The following is a 22134-nucleotide window of genomic DNA, read 5'->3' on the forward strand; positions in this document are numbered from 1 at the left end:
AGCCTGAGATTAAGAGTGCCATGCTCTCCTGAGTGAGCTAGCCAGGCTACAGCCCACCAAGGGGACTTTCTGAGTTTGTCATCTCTTGGGAGCAGCAAGAGGTTTTATTGTTTAATATTGTTCATTTTTTGTGCTTGTGCCTGTTAAATAAACAGTTTTTTCCCACTTTTCTCCAAGGAAATCTTTTCCTGAACCAGCTGGGGAAGCCACGAAGCTTCTCAAGCCATGTCCCCGGAGAGGCATAGAGATTTACTCCTCCCAAAGGTCAGCAAGCCTCCTTTGATGCTCACACCAAAATTCATGGGCAGCTATGACCAGACAAAGCCACCCAGGGCCTCCCTGACCCAGCAGCCCCCCACACCCCAGGATGGCTGGGGACAGCCCCAAATCACCCATGGATCCCATCTGGGGTCTCAGGAATCATGCAGGATCCCTGCCAGGAAGGTGGCACAGGGGCCAGGAGCAGCACTCAGGGATGTGAGTCCCTCCCCTGCGTGCTCCTGTGGCAGCACCTCCACCCATCAGCTGCCCTGGCTTTTTCCACACACGGAGCTTCCTCAGAGTCCCAGCTCTGGGATTGCTGAGAAGGAGCTGAGAACCTCGCATACATTCCAAAATCTATAGTAATGAAAGTTTGATGACCTTGGAAGGCAACCAGCAGGCACAGGAAGGACCCCAGAGGTTTTCTTTTAAAACACAAAGATTTTTTTTTTTTTTCTAAACCTGTCTCTGGAAAACAAATTGGGGCAGGAGGGAGCTGGTGCACACTGAGTCCAGCAGTGGGAACACTCAGGGCCCCTGCACCTGCTCTGGGAACAGGGATGCTGCACCTCTGGGATGCTGGCAGAATCCTCTCCCATCCAGGCTTGGTCCCCAGGTGCTGGGCGAGGAGCAGAGAAGTTGCAGTAGAGCAGCAGGGGGTGGGAGAGGAGGGGATGGGGAGGAGAGCGGGACAGAGGGAGGCAGCAACCTCAGGGTTGTTTGCAGCAATCCAAAAACTGAGGGAAATTGGGTCATTGTTCCACTAATTCATCTAATTACAGGCCAGAGCAGCTCTCTGGCGTGCTGAGCAATTAGCACTCTTTCTCTCACCCTCTCCCTGAGGTACAGCAGGTACCAACCTGTCCCTCCAGAAAGGCGGCTGGGTTTCCTAGGATACCCTGGCAGCTCTCACATCTGCAAACCGGGTTGTTTCAGCTCCTTTTCCCAGTCTCCTCTTCCTCCCTGGCCCCAGCAGCAGTTGGGATGCATGGCCCACAACCCCCTGTGTATCACACTGCTTATCCCTAATATTTATAGGGATCTTTTACCCTTGCTGGCACTTTCCCTTTCCCCAGAGCCCTTTCCACACCTGGTCTCTGTGGCCCAGCCTGTGCCCAGCCCGTGCTGCCCACAGGACTGACAGGAGAGCAGAAAAGGAGCTTAATTAAGTCAGGAGCAGCCAGAGGCTGGGGAGAGCTGTGCTGTTAAATTGGTTGTAAGATCAAAATCAATAAATATGATAAAGCACAGCCCCTCAGCAGCGCGAGGGAGGCAGAAGAGTCCCGGCACTTTGCACTCTGCCAGCGAGAGCAGGGTACCCCAGTGCTGCAGTTCTTTAAGGAATGGTATCACCCTGCAGCAGACCCCCCCAGATAGGAATGTTAGAATGACCCTTAAACCCTAGAGGGAACCTATTGGCCAGAGGCCAGATGGCCCCAACCCCCCCAGAACCTAGATAGAAACCCACTCCGTCATTGTTCGGTCTCTTTTTCCTCCTTCTCCCCAGAAAATAAGCACATGGAAACTGAGCCTCTCTCTCCTGGCTTCTGAAGCTCTGCTCCTCGGCCGTCCCCCAAGACTGAGCTAGCATAACAGTTCAGGGGGGCAGTCAGAGGAGATTGCATCACCCCAGCGCTCCCCAAAATGCCAGCACGGGGGACACACTGTGCCAACACCATGCTGGAAACCCTCCTTCAGCTTTTGCTCCTCGTGTCCCAGCCCCTGGCATGCCAGCAACCTCCCAAAGGGGCAGGAGCAGCCCCAGTGCGGCTCCAGCCAGGAGGGAGCAGCTCCGGGGATGCTCCTGGCCGGGATGCGGGGGATGCTCCTGGCCGGGATGCCGGGGATGCTCCCGGCCGAGATGCCGGGGATGCTCCTGGCCGGGATGCCGGGGATGCTCCTGGCCGGGATGCGGGGGATGCTCCTGGCCGGGATGCCGGGGATGCTCCTGGCCGGGATGCCGGGGATGCTCCTGGCCGGGATGCGGGGGATGCTCCTGGCCGGGATGCCGGGGATGCTCCTGGCCGGGATGCCGGCTCCAGCCCAGCCCAGCCGGAAAGGTGCCGCAGCAGAGAGCACTGGGATGGGCGGCTCTCTCCTCTCACCGCGGGTCCGAGCGAGCCGTGGTCCCACACGGATAGAGGTGGAGCCCTGGCAGCCTCACCGCTCCTCCCGTCCCCGGGGCAGGAGCAGCACCCGGCTGCAAAGTCCTCGGCTAACCCAGATTTGTTTGAAGGGCTCCGGAGCCGCCGCGCTGAGCCTCCAGGCAAGGCTCGGGCGATTTCAGGGCACTCCTTCCCTGCGCTCTAAATTAGCTGCTAAGAATGGGACTCCTCTGTGGCAAGGTGACATGCTCCTTGTCCTCTCCGGGGGACAGGGGACATCACGAGCTCTTCGGGAAGGAGGTTTGGACAGATCACCAGACCGAGGCGGTGGCACTCAGAGCCGTCACCCGAGCGGTGACAAAAAGCTGACCCGCTGCTATGACACAGGTGCCTGCACATCCTCCTGCAGACGGTGAGGACAGAGGCACCGGGAGCACACAGCAGCTGCTCCCGGCCAACCCAGAGCCTCTGGGCACGGGCTGAGCAGCCCCACATCACCCTTAGACCTAATAAAGCGGCTGGGAAAAGCGAACCAAGCTTCCAGGCACGCCAGCCTGGCTGCTTTTCCCAAGCCTTTCTGTGGCTGGAAGTTACACACATCCCCTCTCCTGGATAACCAGGCACAGACAGCACGGTCACATCACTGCTAATCATAAATGCAATGCTCCAAACACACCTTGCTGCTTTGGAATTCAGCATATCTCACCTGGTAATTGTTTATCAACCCTCTAATCATGCCTTTTATTAATATTTTTCTTTTTTAAACCGCATCAGCCAGTTTCTGAATTAAGGTTTCTCACAGCTCCTGAGATGGGACTCGGGCTGTGACAGACCTTAGTGCTGCCACAGGGTAGCAGCTCCGGTATCTGTAGAACAATTTAAACCCTTTTCAATCATTTACAATATCCACGTCTGATGTGCTAATAATTATTCTTTATTTTTAGGCAAGGACCCAAACTAAAATTACATCTCACCATCCAAGTTATTTGAAAAAAGCTGCCAGATTTAGGCTATAAAAATCCCAATGATCTCATGCTTTTCATCATATGTACTGGAGGAAAAAAAGAAGGGAAAAAAAAAAAGTGAAGGCGTTTTTATAGGTCACCCAGGCAAAGGGGTTAGTTTTACTTCAGAGGAAAGAGGGAAGAGAGACTTCAGGTGGAGAAAAGAGCAGAGAGGAGCTTTTGGAAGGATGCAAATGAGAGAGGAGGCAGGATGGGAAATATATGTTAATCCCCCAAAGTATAATTGAATAGTGAGCAATCACCAGCAGACAAAAACACTCTTTCAGGAGAGGAAAAAAATAATAATCCATTGCTTTGTGTTTGCAACCAGGATGATTATTTGATTTTATTTATTTGGAGGCTCCGGGGAGGAGGGCGAGCTCCCGCTGGGGCCACCACACCTGGAGGCTTAGGGGCTCGGCAGAGCCGGGCTCTGCCCCCGGCGCCGCTCCAGCTCGCAGCAGCCGAGCAGAGCACACGCCCTCGCCTCCAGCTGAAGACCTACACCTTTAGATCTCTTCCCCCAGGGGTCAAAAGAAGGGAAAAAAACCCCAAGAGTAATCTCATTTTAAAGGATTCCCTGCTCTTTGGGACCGTGCAGAATAAAGCACGAGTGATGCTCGATGATGCTGCCCACACAAAGTCAACACTGAATTCGGGCACTATCCCACTCTACAGCAGCCACCGTGGCCCCTGTGCCTGTGCACTGCTGGGCTCCCATCCCATCATCATCCCATCCCAATCCCCATCCCATCCCCATCCCAATCCCCATCCCATCCGCAGCTCTCAGCCCTAAGGAACAGCACACACAGCTCAGGCCACTCTGCAAAGAGCTTCACATCAGAGACTCCAAGCAAAGGCTGAACCCCAGATTATCAGACTGACCCTCGATTCACCCCCCCTGGCCCCAAACTGAGCCCCTCTCAAGCATTCCCCCCGGGGAGCACTGCTGAAGCTCACACAGACAGACTGTCCCAGCAAAGGCTGTGCTGGGAGGAGAGAGGCACAGGCTGAGACAGACTAATCTCAGCCCAAAATCTGGGGCAGGCAGGGTGCTGGCTGGCATGCAAATTAATATTTATAATTAAGTGGAAAGGCCCCTGAAGGCTTGCACTGCCACCTGACTCTGCGAGGGAGACTACTTCATAATTAATATGCTGGTCAAACGGCTCACAGAAAGTGAGTTACCTGATGAACTCACCCCACTCCTGCCCTCTCTGGGGGTGAATCAACGGGGTGAATCCATCCCTGCCCTCTCTGCAGGCAGCATCCCATGTAGCAGGACATCCTCACGGTTCTTGGCTGCCAGCCTGGCTCGAGGCAGGGCCAGAGGGGTCAGGTCACCCAGTCTGAGGATGCCACAGCAGAGCACAGCCTTGGGGACACCAAGGGACAGGGACACCAGGGCCAAGTCCCGCCCTTGGCACAGTTCAGAGCAACGTCAAAGCCTCCACCACCTTCACTTGCTCTTTCTAGGTTTCGGGGCTGTGACCCAGGTGGATTGAGCTGCTGCACAGCTCCTGCTCCTGCCCCTCCCAGCAGCTTGGAGAGGTCTGGATGGGCACAAGTGGCTCCCTGAGCGGTGTGATGAGGCTGAAGGACAAAACCTGCCTTTACCAGCCTTTGATCTGGGGGCTGAGATGATCCCAGAAAAGCCCCCAGGGTTTGGGGCATGACTGTCCTGGATCCTGTGGGCTGGCCAAACCCCACGTCTCCCTCCTTCCTCCATCCCCACACTGCCTCTCAGCAGATACAGGATTTGGCAGGGTGAGAGGATGCTGATAAAACTGCATTTGCACCCACAGGACCTGGTGGAAACCTGGAGCCACTGACAGCAGACAGGAGAGCTGGCCCCACAGGAGGAACAGAGACCCCAGCAGGGCCTGCCTGAGCTCGTGCCAAAGGAGGGGAAGGAGGGCGCAGAGCACCCACCTGTGTGAGCCACCTTCTCACCGAGGATGAGCAGGGAACAACCCACTGCCCCTTTCCTCAGGCCATGCCCCCCACCCCACCCCCCAGAGCAAGGCACATGGCAGTGCAAAGAAGGCTCTACCCCCACAGGACAATGAGAGCATCCCCCCGGCCAGGAGCTCTGCCAGGGGGTCGGGGTGCAGCAGGAGCCCCTGGGGAGCGCAGGGGTGCCTGGCAGGGGAGGCAGTGCCCCCAGGGACCAGCAGCCCCGTGGGAGGGACTGACTCACTCTGCGGCTTCAGGAAACCAACGGGCGGGAAGGATGGAGCCGGGATCGCGTGAGCGGCACGCGGGCCGGATCCTGCGCGGGAGAAGGATCTCCGCCAGAGCCAGAGCTCTGCCTGCCCAGGTGATGCCTCAGGGTTTAGCTTTTCTATTTTTCACATTCTGTGCTGCTTTAGTGTGTGGCTCTGGGCTTCATATGAGGGGATGGTGAGCTCTCTGCACAGAGCAGGGAGACAAAACAATTCCTTCTCCAGCTGGGGACCAAGGACAAATGATCCAGATCTCAGGCCCAAGAGCATAAACAGCGTGGGCTGAAGAGAGAAAAACAAGAAGGATGGGGCTTTATGGGCTAAAACTGTAATTAAACCATTAATTCCAATATGGAAATGGACCAAAACTTATAAAAGTGAGAGACCCCGTGACCAGTCATGCATTTTGTGGCCATTTTGAGTTGGGCTGCCCAAGGTGGATCTGTGGAAGTCTCCTAATAAATTTATTCTTTAACTCCATCTAGTCTCTGTTCTAGATCAGCCTTCACAAGGCATCACAGAGATCTCCACCCCCCACCTCCAGCAAGGGGAAGCCTTTTCCCTCCTCACCAGCCTGTCCCCTGACCCAGCCAGGGAAGCAGTGCTGCCCCTTGTGCGAGGTGCTGGTCCCGGGGCCATGGCATATGGCACACGAATCATTCACCAAGCTGGGAAATTAATTATTCATCCAAACAAAAGACCAAACATTTTACTAATTGCCCTGAAAGGAAAGAGCTGGGAAAGGGGGAAGGCAGCAGGTTGGATACTGCCAACATTCATGAAAGGAAAAGAAGGAAAGAGGGCGAAAAAAGTCTTCTCTGGTGTGATCGAAGTATTGCTGGGCTTTTGGACCTGGGGTTGTCTCCTTGCTGGTTTATCCCTATAGCACAGCACTCCTTGCAGTGGCTCAGGCTCCAGCAGGACAACCATAGCAGGATGCTGCACTTGTGCTCTGATTCCACACTTGTTCTCCAAACCTCTTATCCACTCCCCCAAGCTTCCTTGCCCGGGTGTGCCCTGTGCTCCCTGGGTTAGGGAAATGCAGGTGTGGGCACCGTGGGAAGAGCCTGTTCCCAGCCCAGGTGTGCTCTCACACCTGCGTGGTGTGCCAGACACCTGTGGGGCCAGCACCCCAAACCACCAGGGCATGCAGCACATCAATATTCCCTGATGCAGCTGCTGCCAGCGCCTGTTCAAGGATCCCCTTTCCATCTCTGGAACTCCAAGACTGAAAAGAGCATCCAAACACACAGATCTGGGGTTGTGCAAGGTGCACTAAATACCTGAGGGCAAAACATCCCGGCCTCTCCCACGGGGGAGCTCAGGGGGAAGCGTGAAGAGGGAACTTTCCAGGACAGTCATCTCAAAATCCAGGCAGCATCAAAACCAGCAAAAAAGCCAAGCTGCCCTCCTCATCCCGGGCTCACCTTGCAACCCTGCAGCAGAGCAGGGAACACCTTCCTTGGAATGATTCCATGCTGCTTCCCACCAGCCACAGCAGGAAATCCAGGCACAAGCATGCACAGGATTTCCCTGGGAGGTCAGAGCAAGAGACCAGGCTCACGGCTGCTGCTTGGCTTTGCAGAGAGAGCACGATGGATTTTGGGACAGGGCTAGGAGAGCCAGGCTTTCCTGCTCTGGCTTTGCTAAGGGCATGGTAGGCAGCGCCAGCAATCCTTCACTCCTGCTTTCCCTTGGCCACGCTCCACCCCACAAAACCCTTTAATGAAAACCACCGTGCCCAAGGGCTTCACAAAAGGCACCCAGGTGTAGAGGGTTATTAAACCCTCCCAAAAACCCTGACGGCAGCGCTTCCTTTTAGTGACCCTGTTGTTTTGATCCAGCTTTTACAGTGGCTGCTTCCCCAGCTCCTAAGCAGAACAACTTCACAAGGGCCTTTTGATTCCCGTTTGGATTTTTTTCCCCATTGTGAGCAGTGTTCCCCCAGCCCTTCACCTCTCACGTGTTATTGTATTACTGCTATTAAAAAAAAAAAGGCAAAGGGGCTTTGATAATGCTCAGGCACCGGAGTATGTGAGGCACACACCCACCTGTGTGCCTCTGGATATTTGCAGAGGGAGTTTAACCCTTCCTGTTCCATCAAGCAGGGTGTAGGACAAAGCAGGCAGCTGTAGGGTCCTTGTGCTCCATTCCTAATGGCATCCAGGGAGCTCATGCTCCTGCTGCTGGTGGCTGAAGCTCTTTCAGCCTCACTTTCTCAGAACCACTGATTAAGAGGTCACCAACCTTCCCCTGCCCTGACCATTTCTGAGCCATTTTCCCTTTTGGTCCAGGTCACACTGCAACAAGCAGGTCCCAAATCCAGCCTCAGCACCCAGCTGGCTCTGGTTCTCACAGAGACAAGGTGAGCATCCCCAAACCCCAGGGGAAACATAGATGTTCCCCTCACTGGTTCTGCCTCAGAACGAGTAAAAGTATTTTATGCACACTTTCTTATAAAATTATTTTTAGCTGGGGGGGACAGGCTGTTTTTTCATGCAGCAATGATGATTTGGAAACCACAGGTTACAAAAAGAGCAGGTTTACAAATGTGACTATTAGTTCCCCAGTGGAAGCTTTAGCATCAGGGAGTTTTAGGTGGGTGTTGATTTCCACTGAGATTAAAAAAAAAATTGATTTATTGACAGAAGAATTAAACACCAGTTGAACTCTAGTCAGTGCCATCCACTCCTGCACAAGGTCCCAGGAGGCCACTCATGGGAGAAATCCCTCATTAGGCTTATGTACAGCAGGGAGAGGGTGAAGAAAGTCCCAGTGCTCACAGAAATCCCAGCGTGGTGTCTGCGACCATGATGCCACCTGCACTGAGGACCTCTCCCATCAGATACATGCCAAAAAGTAAGTCCAGAAAGGAGCAGTAACACCCTGTGTCACAACTGGAGGGACAAGGGTGAGTGTGACACTGGCTCCCTCTGGGTCCTTCAGGGAAGGATCCTGGGATGGGTCCTGCTCACGTGGATATTTTCTCCGGCCCATCAGGGGATGCACCAGCACCCAAACCCACCAAGCACACCCTGAGGCAAGCGCTACCCTGCACTTCCAACAGCAACATCCCCTCCACCACAGCCACAACAAGATCCCCACGGCCACCAAATCTCCCAAATCTCCATCCAGACGCTTTTACATTCGCCAAGCAGAAAGTCTGAGCCCGCAAAGACGATCCCGAAGCTCCGCCGCCCGCCTTACGCAACCGACACAGAACGAGCCGCCAAGTGCAAACCTTCTCCCACAAGCTGTTTGCAAGTCATTTGCCAGCCAAGGATTATTTGCTGCAGGAATTTGCCAATAATTCAGCGGATTAAACAGGCAAGAGTTTCCTGCATGGGAGGCGCAACCATGGCACCCGGGAGCAGCAGCTTTGGCAGCGCCGCGGGGCAAAGGCAAGAGCTGAACAGCGCGGAGGAGCTTCGTGGCCTGGTGCAGCTGATCCCAGCGACCCCAAAACCAGTCCAGGGTGAAAATCCTTGCATTGCCTCCCCCACCCACCATATGATAGAATTTGCCCTAACAGATCGGTGAAGCAGGCACTGCTGGGGCAAAGCCAGCAGGTGAAGGGGCATTCCTGGGGTTCCACTCTGCTGGAGCAAACACCAGGATCCTGGGAGGGGTATAATGGTGGGGAAGCAGACACTGGAGAGCTGCACCCCGTGACTGGCAATCCTGGGGGGGACACGGGCACCTCCTGCCAGGGTGGGCAGCACGGTGCTCGCAGCCCTTCGTGGACAGTTGATTCCCTGGCATGGGGCCTGGCTCAGCCCGGCACCGAGAGGAGCTGGCGAGGCTTCTGCCAGTGAGTAATTGCTGAGCGCTGACTCAGCACCAGCTTGGTTACAGCAGCGAGCCCAGAGCCGTGGGGAGGGCAGGAATAGGGCCCTGGTGAGCCCCTCCTCCCAGCCCAGTGCTGCCCCTTGGCCCACGCCCCAAAGGATGCCCAGGTCAGGATGCAGATAATGGGCATTTCCCAGCCCCCAAAGCTGCTTCCCGCACACTCAGCCCAGCGAAGCCAAGAGCCCCTCTTGTTGCTACCAACGTGTGTCCCATGCTGTCCCCAGAGGTGTGAGCAACCTGTCCCCAGGGATGTGAGCACCTTTGCCCAGCCCAGGAGCCACAGAACCCTCTCCGTGAGTCACTCTGCAGATGTGGGAGAGCAGCAGCCTCCCATGTGAGGGCTGCACCTCCCACAGGCTGCCTGTTTGCTGCCCATCAGAAGCATCACCCACCACCAGCACCACCCACCCTCCATTCCCAGGTGACGTGGTCCCACTCCCCAGCAAGGCCATCCAGGTCCCCACTGGACAAAGGGAGTCAAAATGTCCCCAGCCATGCTCTCCTCGAGCCTCCTCTGGTGCACAGTCCCAACCTGCACCTCTCCACCAGGGACAAGCAGCCCCCAGCAGCACACCCCAGAAGAAGCAGGCTCTGCATTCCCCCTCCTCCTCCAAACACCCAACCAGGTGTCACATCCCACATGGTGCCACCAGCCTGCAAGCCAAGAGTCAGGACTGTGCAGCAGGAAGCTCTGTAGAGACTCCAGGCATCCTGCCTGGCCGCCATGCCTCAGTTTCCCAGCCAGCCCTGCAGCTGCTCTGTGCCCAGCAAAGCTCATGGAGCACTCAGACCCCCAGGCTCCATCTGTTTGTACGCATCAAACCAGCTCCTCTGAGCATGACGTTTCCATCAGCAGGCAAAAAGAAATACCCACAATCCAGGCACCACCTGCCCTGCACACAGAGAGGGGCCCAGGGGTTGCCCTGGGTGGGCTTCTGCTCAAGCTGACTTCCAGTGCTGGCTAACACAAGCCCAAATGCCCCTGCCTGTTTCTGTGTCACCAGGACAGCCCAGCACACTGCAAGCAGGACTCAAATCTGGGCCATGTCCCTGGCAGGTGACACCACCAGTGACACAAGCAGCACACGTGAAGCTCTGTGTGTTATCACCCCCAGCACCCCTGCTGCATGCTGGGATGATGAGCAGCATCACCTGGGAATGTGACCCTACCCAGACCTCATTCCCAAACCTCCAGCACCAGGGCAAGCCTGGAAAGTGCTTGGGAAGGCAAGAGGAGATGAGATTTTCCCCCTCCCTATGCAGGGTTTGACCAGAATCTCTCCCAGATCACATCCAGTTGCTTATCAGGTCATGCCACCACCTTGTCCTCACCTTGCCTTGTATTCAGGTGGGTGACAGGCCACCAAGCGAGGAAAGCTAGACATGGTGGCCTCAGAGCCAGCCCTACTGCCCCTACAAGGAGCCTCATCCCAACATCAGTGTCCACAGCAAAGCCAACACAGCACCTCCAGCATAGGCAACCATCCTCCCCTCCCTCATCAGGACAACGAAACACCACTGACAACAGCAAACCAGGCGCCTTCCCCATGTCCTGGAGCTTGTGCCCTCGCCAGGATGAGCCCCCAAGCCCAACCAAGCCGACCAGTGGCCCCACAGCACTCGACTCACCCGCTGAGGACCACGATGAAGTCCATGACGTTCCAGCCGTTGCGCAGGTACGAGCCCTTGTGGAAAACGAACCCCAGGGCCACGATCTTAATCCCAGCCTCGAAGCAGAAAATCCCAATGAAGTAGGGCTCTGTCTTCTCCTGCCAGAGTGAAATCAGTGACCCAGTGAGAGGGGGTGACTGAGCAAACACAGCACCAGGCATTTCACATTGACCCAACTCGTGTGCCATCCCACCTCCCCATGACCCATCATCTCCTCTGGGAGCTTTCCCAGCCCTTTCTCAGCCATCAGCAACCTCAGAAATAAACAGAGGGTGGCTATGACACACTCAGATTGCCCAGTCCTTCCCTACCCCTTTTAAAGGGGCTTAAACCTTCCTGAACCCTTTTCACAGAGAAGGAATATGTTGCAGCAGCCCCAGGAAGGCTGGAGGAGCTAGTCCCAGAGGAAACCTCCTGTCCGGCCACCCCAAAATCAGAAGAAATTGCCTGGTAGGATTGGGTGGCTGCCCTTGGCTCAGCCCGCAGCCCAGCAGAGAGGGACAGACATGGGGTACTCACTAATCTCCGTGACATGGGCGTCTTGTCATCCTCGGGGAGGTGCTGCTCCAGGGCCAGCACGATGCAGTTGGCAATGATGGTCGCCAGGATCATGTACTCGAAGGGAGTGGAGGGGAGTTAAGGAGCAGAGAAGAGCTGGGTGACACCTCCAACCCTCCAGCTCACCCTTGGTTTCACCTGCTCAGCCACTGCTGCTCTTTTCCCCACGGGAACATCCACACACAAAGTCCACCTCAGTGTTGTTTGGAAATGAGGGGAGAGAGCTCCCCAAGACCTCCCTCCCTGCAGACCTGCTGGGCCTCATCACCTCCTCCCCAAGCTCACTGGACATCTTTGTTGGGATGAAAACTCCCATGGGAGAGATGCTACTCGTGCAAGGAGCCCAGAAGGTGGACACAAGCTTTGAAGCTGGACAACCAGTCTGGGCTTTACCTGGAAGAACGTTTGGCATGGTCTTTGGCAGGATCAGGGAGGCTCTCCCTGGCATGGCACGCTGCTGGCCAGGGCTGGCATGTTTTCCTTCTCTTTTCCATCACCCATCAGCAGGAGATGGGGCTCAGAAAGGGGAGGTGTCACGAGGTATCGGCAGCCCTTGTCCTAAAACACCCCCATGGGAGGAAGCGCCTGCACAGCCTGAGGAGGATGGAGCTTCCCCTGCAAGTCCTGGGGATCTAACCTGGAACACTCCACCGTGTGCCCTTGCCAAGCACCCTGGGGGCAACAGGATGAGCCCAGGTGGCACTGGGAGCTGCAGAGGACTTGGCTGAGCATTCGCAGCTCCAGGCACTGGTGGCACCTGGGGCTGAGCTTCAGTTCAGCCAGGGTGGAAAATCCCTGTGGAGATATCCCAGCTCAGCCACACCCCAGCAAGACCTCCAAGGGGCAGCAGCACCTCGTCAACAGGATCTGGCTGGACCTTTATGAGCAATCCTAAACCCTACATGTACGTCTAGGTCTTACACAACCCTTCTCCAGGAGCCACCCTGAGCCAGGAGAAGTGGCAGCAGAGGAAGGAAAGGGCGGGTTGATGCCCAGGAAAGCACCCCAAACTCAGCTTCCTCCTGCCTTTTGATTCATGGGATCAAGGCAGGGACACGGAGCTCTCTCCTGCCTGGCCCAGGGCCGAGCTCTGAAAACAAAGCACTTCCAAATGACAGGATGGCCATATATTTCCAACTTCCCATCCATCTTTCCCAATTCTTCACAATAAAAGCCCCGTTGTCCTCAATAACTGAATGTGGAGCGATACAGCAGCGGGCAGCACACCCCTGATTCTGCTCCCTCCTTGCCAAAACAGCTCTATTACTGTCACCACTGGCACCAGCAGCCAGCCAGGGAGGGGACTGCCACCTTCTCTTGTGGAAAGGGGATGTGATCCCACCTGGGATGGATTTGCCCATGAAGGAATCGTCCACACTCCCACCATCCCAAGCTGGCTAAGCCCTTCCCCACCACCCACGGCTTCTCCACACACAACACCCTCAGGCTGACAGGTTTCAGGCAAGGAGGTGTCCAACACCCATCCCATCAGCTCTGGGAAAAGGGGTGATTCTCTTTTACAGCCTCATCTTTTGGCCACTAACTAGAGTGAAATGCCTTCAACCAGTGGCCCTGAGCCCCCAGGCAAGAGAAGACACCTCAGTGCCAACCATGAGCATGGGAAAAGGGAAAGCATGAAGTGACTCCAGCCCAGTGACGCTGGGCACGCTGGCAAGGTAGGAGCAGGAATGGGCACAAAAACAGGTCCCCAGAGAGATGGCCAGGAGAGGCAGCCAGGGAGAGCCTGTGGGAGCTGGATTGTATTTAACTCGGTAGGAAGAAGAGCCAGGAAAGATACATCCAATGCATTTAAAGAGCCACTCAATGAAATTAATGGTTGCTACGTTAGAGGCAAACCCAAAGAGAGAGGCTGCAGAGCTCCCTGCTGCTGGCTCAGACCTCGCTGCCAGGCAGGCACGGAGCAGGAGCAGCTCCCTGTGCTTGGGGAGGGGGAGCCAGACTCCAAAAGTTTTCCTCTGAGGCTCAACACAAGTGAATATTTCCCTGCATGGCTCCGGCAAAGTCCTCTCCCTGCATCCCACCCCAGGCCAAGCGCTCCAGCCGACCGCAGCGCTTGGCCCTGCGCCACCAGCCTATTTGGGATCTTTTTGTATCGTTTTCCTGAAAGTCTGAGAGCAATTAGCACCGGCTTAAGAGACAAACAGCGTGTTAGTGGGGCGGGGCAGCAGCTCCCCAGGCACCAGGCACATTTGCCTAGATGAGAAGTGTGGGAACGGCGCGGAGCATCCGTCCGTCTGTCCGCCCCGGCGCGGCTCAGCCCGCCCAGCATCCCACACCGCTCCCTGCCACAGCCACTGTTCCCGTGGGAGAGACACCCAGGTGGGGAAAACCCAACTGCAGCAGCGTGGGAGCCCTGCTCAGGAGGGCCTGGGGGGCTCAGGACCACCTGGCCCCAACATCTGGTTCAAAGCACGAGGACAATGCACATCTGTCACACCCCTGCACAGGACCACGTTCCTGCTGCACCTCCAGCAAGTGGGTGAACAGATATCAGCAAGTCAAGGAACGGTTTGAGTTGGAAGGGACCTCAAAGACCATCTCGTTCCAACCTGTCATGGACAGGAATGCCTCCCACTAGGCCAGGGTGCACAGAGCCCTGTCCAGCCTGGCCAAGCCTAAAAGGGCAATCACTCCCCAAAGCACTGACCTAAGCACGAGGTCACTGCCAAAAGTGATTCCCCAAACCCCACTGGCCTAGTTTCTCCAGGCGCTGAGCCTGGGTTATGAATCTAGAGCTGTGTGAGACATCAACCCCATGGAAACCAGCCCCCATAGCTCCAGCTGTGCCAGGTTTTCAGTTCCAAGAGGAAAAGAACCTCCCAAGGGACAGCAGGAACATCTGGCTGAACTCAAGGATATTTTATCTCCACTCTTTACTTCTGCCAAGCAAGCATCCTCCCAGTTGGGGCCACCGGACAACCCTCTATCAGTGCTTTGCTTTCTCCCACATCAAATGAATAATTACAAAACCTCTCAGCCACCCAAAATGCAGAGTAGCCCTCGCCTCCCTCCAGGCCAAGTAATGAGAGCCCATCTCCCTCCAGCCTTCTCCTCCTCCTCCTCCTCCGTCTGGCTTCTCCTGGAGGATCATTAGGGAGCCGATAAAAATAGGTTTTCTTATTGATTTATCTCCTTTACCCAATGCTCTCTCCCCTGCACCGTTGACTTGTTTCCTTAGCAACGGGGCCGATCCCTGTGCATGCCACACCTGCAGATCCACGCTTCCCTCACGGTGCCTTTGAGGCGGGGACAGTGACCCCAGGCCATGGGGGCACCCCCCAGGCCACCTGGAGCAGGCATTGCAGGCCAACCCCATGCCTGGAGCTCCTTGGCGGGTCTGCCAGGAAGATCTTCCTGCTGTGACCTTCCTCTTCACCTTCCTCACTAGCCAGAAGCCCAAACCAGCCCACCCAGAGCACCCACCTGGCTGAGGCAGGGAGTGAGCCCAGCTCCAGTCCACGAAGATGGGTTTATGGTGCTGGGTTTATGGGTTTGTGGTGCTGATGGGACATTGACACAATCTCCACAGGAGGCTGGGTACAAGATAAATCCTTCCCCGTATGCAGGCAGTGACAGGAGCTATGGAGACATCCCCTCCATCCCACCCCTTCCCAGTCCCTTCTCTCCACTCCTGGGCAGGCAGGTGGGGAAGGAGCAGAGGAGCCAGAGGAGTGAGGCCTCGGGGAACCCTACATTCCAGCACCACCAAAAGAGCAGGAGCAACTGAATCCCTGTCCACACCTGCATCATCCGGGTTCCAACATCTCCTAGAAAGTCATGTCTCTATTTCCCACCTCTCCCCACACCTCCCTGGGGACCTGAAGCTCCGAGGGGCATGCCCTGCTCCTCAGATGTCAATGAGAAAAAGCCTCAGTTCCTTCACCTGTGGACTTCATCTTGCTGGTCCCAATCCCAGCACTGCTGCCTGTCCCACAGAGACATGGCACGACAGGGCCAAAGATCCACATCTTCAGCATCCACCCTTAGGATGCTCCAATCCTCCTCCTCTCAGCTCCACGCCCCAGCAGGAAAGAGAGCACCTTCTCTCCAAGGCTGCTTTCACAGAATCATGGAATGGTTTGTGTTGGAAGGGACATTAAAGTCATGTGGTTCCAACCCCCTGCCACGGGCAGGGACACCTTCCACTAGACCAGGTTGCTCAGAGCCCCATCCCATCAGACCTTGAACAATTCCAGGGAGCCCGCAGTCTCTCTGGGCAAGTGAGGTTTTTGGTTTCCAAGAAAAAAACGAAAGTGCCAAGTAGAGCAAAGTCTGTGAGTGGCCCTAATTCAACTCTGGGATTCCCCATCCCCATAGTACCTCCCTGGCTTGTCCCTGAGGACACAAGGGATTTCCCTCCACTGGTAAGACTATCCACAGAGTCGTGGCCCCTCTTGGCTGTCTCTATCCCTGTGTCCTGCCACCCAGCGCTCCCAGCCCATCCATGCTGGGGGGGATTGACAGAAAGCGACATCCAGACCCCAAATCCTCCCACCTGGAACACCAGCCAGCTGCTGTGTGCCTGCTACACAGAGGCTCGAGAGAGTGAACATGGCCTTGGGCTGTGCTTGTGTCCTGGAGCACCCAGCCTGCCTCAATCCCACTGCACGGACACAGGAGCCCGCCCTCCCTCTCTGCAGTCACAGCTGTTGCTGCTTTGATGGCTCCAAAATGCAGTGGTTTGGTTCCCATCGAGGGTTAAAGCGAAGGCAGTGACAGCCAGGAGTCCAGCGGGGCAGAGCTGCCCACACTGCTGCCGCTCCCGTAGGGATGCAGGATGTGGGATGCCTGCTTGCCACGTGCAAACAGCTCCATGGAGAAGCGTCTCCTTCTCCCCCACCTCACCCTGGAAATCAAATCTCTCTCCTCTCCTCCTCCTTTTTTTTTTTTTTTTTAACAAAAAAGGACCACATCATGTGATTTTCCTGCCTTAACATCAGTTTTTTAACTTTGGTTGCCACAGCAACAGGATGCAACTTGGCATCACCATGACAACAGCTGCCTCTGTTTAAATTCACCATCTGACAGGCAGCCTCGCTCTCCCCGGCTGTCAAAAAGATGGACCTGCCATTACACCTACTCGCCCCTCCCAAAAAAAATCCTTCGAAAATCTGATGAATGGAGGGCACAGAAAACAGGCTGGGAGCAGGAGGAGGGGGAAATGTTCTTGGGGAGGGCAAGGATGGTGCTGCCCAAGGATGGCACGACATGGCGCAGGCTCTTCCCTTGGGAAGGCGAGACCTGCCGGAATTTTAGCCCGGGAAAAGCCAAGGTGCAGCAGGAGGTGCTTGGCCAGGTGGGGTGTGACATCACCAGGGTCCCCAAGGGGCACTGCCCATGCAGCACCAGGTCACAGGGAGAGCCATAGTGAGCACAATGGCTCAGCCACTCACAGGTGTGCTTCCCATGGAGCAAAATCCCCCTGACTGCTGGGATGGGGCTCTGAGGGCACTCCAGCTGCTCTAGGCCAGCCCAACACCAGATTTGGTCCTCAAAGGGGACGAGATAGGTGAAATCCCTCACCACCGGGAACATGGACATCCTCTTTCCCTGCCACCTACCAGGGGTAGGTGCAATGGACAGCCTGCAGCCAGATGCTGTCCTTGGGGACACAGCCAGAGCCACACAATGTCATCTGGCCTTCCTGGGGCGGGAGAGGGATCTTATCCAGGTCAAATGTGATTAAGCAGATGAGGAACGGAGCAGATATAGATGAGCTGCAGCCCATCTCGTATCCTAACTGAATTGGAGCCTTCCAGGCAGCCAAACAAATGAAATCAGGGTGAAAGGCCTGGCCATCAGCACGAGGAGAGCAGGCAAGAGGACAAGGCTGTGTTTCCCAAGGAGAAGAGAAGGAGATGCTCCCTACAGCCAAAACAGCAGCTGCCCCGTGGTTTGGGCAGGAGCAGTTTTAAAAGATCAGCTCCAGTGGAGGCAACGCACCGGGCTTTCCAGCGAGGAACTCGGCAAAGGCTTGCCTCCCATGGAGCTGCATCCCAGTCCCAGTTGCTCGTATTTCTCCTCCTTCTCTTCCATGCATCATCCCTATTTACACTGGGAAGCCAAACTGCAGAGGCTGCTGGTTATAATTACACAGTTACCCAGCAGATATCCAGGCCTGAATCACCAGATATTTTTAGCCCTATTACCTAGTCAACCAGAGCTGGATGAAGAAGAGCCTCCACTCCGCCCTGTGGAGCCTCTCCAGCCCCTTTGGCTTTCCTCGGTGCTGTGCCCACCCTGGCCCACAGCACCAGGACTGGCCCATCGCCCTCCCAAGGCCAGCAGCTCCTACTGACCATGGCCAAGATCCAGTGCTCTCCTCCACAAAATTCTCCCGCCCAGGAGCGATGCCATGGGCTCCAGGCCAGGCAGCTGAGGTGCTCACATGGTTTTCCTGGCCCTACCAAAAGGCACCAGCTGCCTGTGCCAGGCTACAACTACAAGGATGGGAACAGCTGGCCAGGCCAACCTAACCAAACTCATCACCAAAAGGTCTTGCCCATTCCCAAGCCCTCAAAACCCCAGTGGTGCAGAGAACCATCCAGGGTGGATGCATTTTTCTGGGAAGGAGATGGCAGCGGGGCGGGGGATAGGCAGGAACACTGAGCTCCCGCGCCTGGAGCACGCCTGTTCCCAGCACTCACATGGGAATATGTCACTTACTTCTGGAAAAAAAAACCACAAAATGAGCCCATCTCCCTCATGCATTGCAAATTCCAGGGGAGAATAATGCTGGGGAGTTCTGCTCACGTGGTGGTGGTGGAGCTCCAGTCTCTAGGAGACAGTGGCTGCCTGGAGATGAGACATCACGCCGGCACGGGACCCCAGCCCACGCCGGGAGTGCCGGGCCAGTGGCAGCACCCCAGCTCCTTCTGGCTCCCAACAAAAGCCAGAGGGGCGAGAGCCCTCCCACACCACGCTGGAAAAGCTCATGAATAATTTGGCATCTTGTGGAAAAGCAGGCAGCCGGCCTGGCCGCTGCCCTGCAGGGCTCTGCGCTGAGCCGCCACGGCCCTGAGCTTGCCACCGCACCGGCGCTCCTGCAGCCACCCACCCCGTGGGCGCTGCCAGGAGGGGCAGATTCGGGGATGCCAAGGAGAACTCAGCCCCTCCAAGCCAACCCTTCCTGCCCAGGTCACCCCCTCGAGCCCGGAGACATCACAGCTCCCCAGGCAGGACCGGTTCCTGCTTGGCAGAGGCTTGACTTGGCGTGTCAGAGCTGCAAAGGGACAATTCCCCTGCCATGCTCTGCAGGGCGGGTGGCCTATCCTGCATCCCTGGGCCTCACCAGAGGCTTTTCCCCGGGGTACCTGTTGCACCAAACCGAGGCATTGCTGCCTGGCACCAGGGAAAGCTCTCCCGTGCCCACCAGAGGAGCCAGGAACTCCACCAACAAGTTGCAGGGAGAGAAAGCGGCAGCAGCAGGAGCTGCATGGAATCACTGCTGCAGAACACGGCACCGGGAGGCTCCTACAGCCACAGCGTGGCCACGCTGGAGTTTTCAGGCTCAGATCCTCCGTGGGGGCAAAGCCCTGGAGGTGTCTGGAGGGCAGCAGGCAGTGAGCCCAGGCTGGTGTGGGGCTGAGAGCTGTGGTGCTGGGCAGCAGCCAAGGCACCCAGGGGCACCCACAGGGAGGGTGGGAGGAGAGAGAGGTATGTGGGGAGGTATGAAAGGGTGGAGGAACAGGGGAAGGAGTGGGAGAGATCTGCACTCTCCACCCCGCGCTAGGAGAGGGGTCCCTGGGATAAAATCGTGGCTCCCCGTGCCAGCTTCCCCAAAAAAGGCCACGGGGCACAGCCAGAGGTTTCCAACATCCTTCCCTCTGCCGCAGGGAGGGGGCAGCCAGTTCCCAGAGCCACCATGGGGGGCCGGGGGCTGCAGGGAGAGGACGGCTGTGCCCCTGCCAGGCACGATCTGCAGCAAAGAGGGCACACACACAGGAGGGACAGAGCCACCACCCAGCAGGGACTGGAGATCCATGGGGCTCCCAGGTGGCTCAGGGTGGGGTGGGGTGACAAAACTCCACAAGACATCGAAGGCACAGAGAAAAGGCCACTACCTCCCACCTCCCCAGGCACACACACAGAGCATCCCAAAGCACGCAGGGAGCAGAGCACCCATCCCTATTAGCGTGGGGAGCTAATAAATCCAAGCCTCAGGAGGGGCTGGGGGGACTCCCGAGGGGGGAGAAAGGGCTCAGCTCCTGTCAGGAGCAGGCAAGGAGCCGAGGACAGGAGGGGAAGCAGCAACAGGGCGAGGAGAGCATCCCCAGGGGCCGGGGCACCCCTCTCCGCACACCTTACCTGCCCGATAGTGCCACACGCACGTGTCCTGGGCAGCCACCGAGGCAAATCCGGGCGGCAAAGGTGGGGGCTCTCAGGGGCTGCAGAAAGGATATGGCCAGTCGATGAGCTTCTTGGCGTATTTCCTGACTATGTTCTCTTCCCCAAAGAGGAAGAGCGATCTGTTGACGGTGAAGCAGTTCTGCCGGACGGGGATGGGGTTGTACAGAGCCATAGTCCGGGCTCTCTGCGCTTTGGTTTGCTTGAAGGCTCCCGGGCTCCCTCCCGCAGGGGCAGGAGCTCCTTGCCGGCTCCGGTTCTGCTCGGAGCCCCCATCTCCGGAGCCCAGCCTGCCGGCCACTGCCTCCCCAAAGCGAGCCATCCTGGAAGAAAACACACAGGTGAGCCAAAGCAGCAGCACCGAGGCGGCGGGGGGGTGGGGGGGGAGGGTGGGAAAGAAGAGGGAGGGGGTTGCGGGGCGCAGTCCCAACCACAGCCCCCTCCTCCTCTCCGGGTGATGCTCAGCTCCGTCTCTCCTCCATCCCTCCGGGGGAGCGGGGACCCGCGTGGAGGAGAGGCGGCAGCGTGCGGCACCGGCACGGCCCGGGGGGCAGCCGAGCCTCCGGCCCCCCAGAACGGGCAGCGGGGCGGGCAGCGAGCCCTCCTCCTCCTCCTCCGTGCCCGGCGGAGGCCGCAGCCGCTGAGTCCCTCGGCACCTTCCCCCACGAAGCAAGGGGTTAAAGCCAGCCACATCCTCCCCACCGCTCTGCCTGCGAGGCCAAACCAGCTCCTTTTAACCCCCCAGCCCCGCCGCAAGGCGAGCAGAGAGCTCGGGAAGGGCAGGGAGCCGAGTCCTTGCAGCCACCCCCCGGCAAAGCAGGACACAATTCGGAACAGCACCCAGCGCAGCAGCCGCGGCCGGGGGAACAGGTTGCAGCGTGGTCCAGCCTAGTTGGAGCCAAGTGTCCAACTCCTTCCTCCCGACTCCATCTTCAGCATCCTGCGGGAGCCTGGCCGCCCATCTGCCGGCTCGCAGGGGCAGCGGGCAGGGGCGGAGGGCTGAGCCCCCGGGGGGGCACCGGCGGTGGGCAGGGATGCCCAGCCCTTCGCTGCCAGGGCAGGAGCGCGCAAGGCGGCGTCGGCTTCCCGCAGGAGCCGGGCCACAAAATTAAAGGCTGCCGCGCCTCTGCAGCTCGGGGACAGCTCGCTTTAATGAAGTCAGTGGCAACACAGGCGCACACCAGCGCGCACACACGCGCAACACGCCCGGCTCGCTCCCTCGCTCCATCCAGCGCGTTCTTTTGGCAAGCACGGGAGCTGCCGCAAAGGAAAATCAGAGGCGAGGGGTGGGTCTGAAGGGAACAAAGGCAATGGGGGAGCCCCCACCCTGCCAGAAGCGCGCACACACTCCCCCCCCGCCCTGGCTGCAGAGGGCTTTCCAGCACACGGGTGCTCCTAGGTGAGTGGCTAAATTGGGGAGCAAGGGGGGGGCTCCCCGCCCTGCATCTCCCCCACCCCACCTCAGCCCGCGCCGAGCATCTCTCCCTGGCCACACGCGTCATCCTCCCCCCATCCCCGGGACACCTCGAGGCTCCCGGCTCCCCGCCGGAGCCGCCCGATGCCAGCGGGTGCCCGGGGAGTGCCCTCCTGCTCACTCGCATGCAGATGAGCCTCCACACCTCGGTATTTTCCTCCTTCTGACACACGGTGTTGTCTGGTAGAAACAGCGGCTCGTCCAAGAGGTGTAAACAACCCGGGCTGGATGTGCCCCTGCAGGAGCTTCCGTGGGGGTGGGGGGGTGTCTCTGACCCTGCTCCCCCCTCCAGGCACCCCACTAAGGGCAGGGGAGTGGGGACACTGCTGATGCTACAGCCACCCGTGTGCCAAGGTCACCCAGGGCTCCCTGAGCTGGGCTGTGCCCCGGTGGGGCACCCACCCACCTTTGGGGAACCCACCCTGCCCTCCTGGCACACACAGGGTACCCCCAGACCCCCAGAGAGGTCCCCAAGTCCTCTTGGCACAGCAGGGCACGGCCACAACACACCCTGTGAGCTGCTCACACGCAGGGTCCCCCACCCCTCCCGCTGAACCCCGAGGTCACAGAGCTGCCCCGGGCCTGTGACACTGCTACCTGCATTTCCCACGGCCAAGGCT

The 22134-nt window shown here is 57.6% G+C and overlaps 1 protein-coding gene across 16 annotated transcripts in view; it reads right to left on the reverse strand.

The window, feature by feature from the left end:
- CACNA1E (calcium voltage-gated channel subunit alpha1 E) overlaps positions 1–22134 on the reverse strand; it is a 111487-nt gene that overhangs the window by 71412 nt on the left and 17941 nt on the right. For 15 of the 16 annotated variants that reach the window (XR_011001965.1, XM_068199372.1, XM_068199371.1 and 12 more), the window contains exons 2-4: positions 20097–20363; positions 11635–11740; positions 11074–11213 (exon numbers count right to left, since the gene is read on the reverse strand). Coding sequence is in view for 15 of the 16 variants with exons in the window: in XM_068199372.1 (XP_068055473.1) it covers positions 11074–11213; positions 11635–11740; positions 20097–20363 (513 nt within the window). In the remaining variant the exon portion in view is untranslated. Of the gene's footprint in view, positions 1–11073; positions 11214–11634; positions 11741–20096; positions 20364–20880; positions 21281–22134 lie in introns of those variants that run through there. The other variant, XM_068199380.1, reaches the window with a different exon arrangement.

The sequence above is a fragment of the Anomalospiza imberbis genome, chromosome 9 (assembly GCF_031753505.1).
Source record: "Anomalospiza imberbis isolate Cuckoo-Finch-1a 21T00152 chromosome 9, ASM3175350v1, whole genome shotgun sequence".
NCBI lineage: Eukaryota > Metazoa > Chordata > Aves > Passeriformes > Viduidae > Anomalospiza > Anomalospiza imberbis.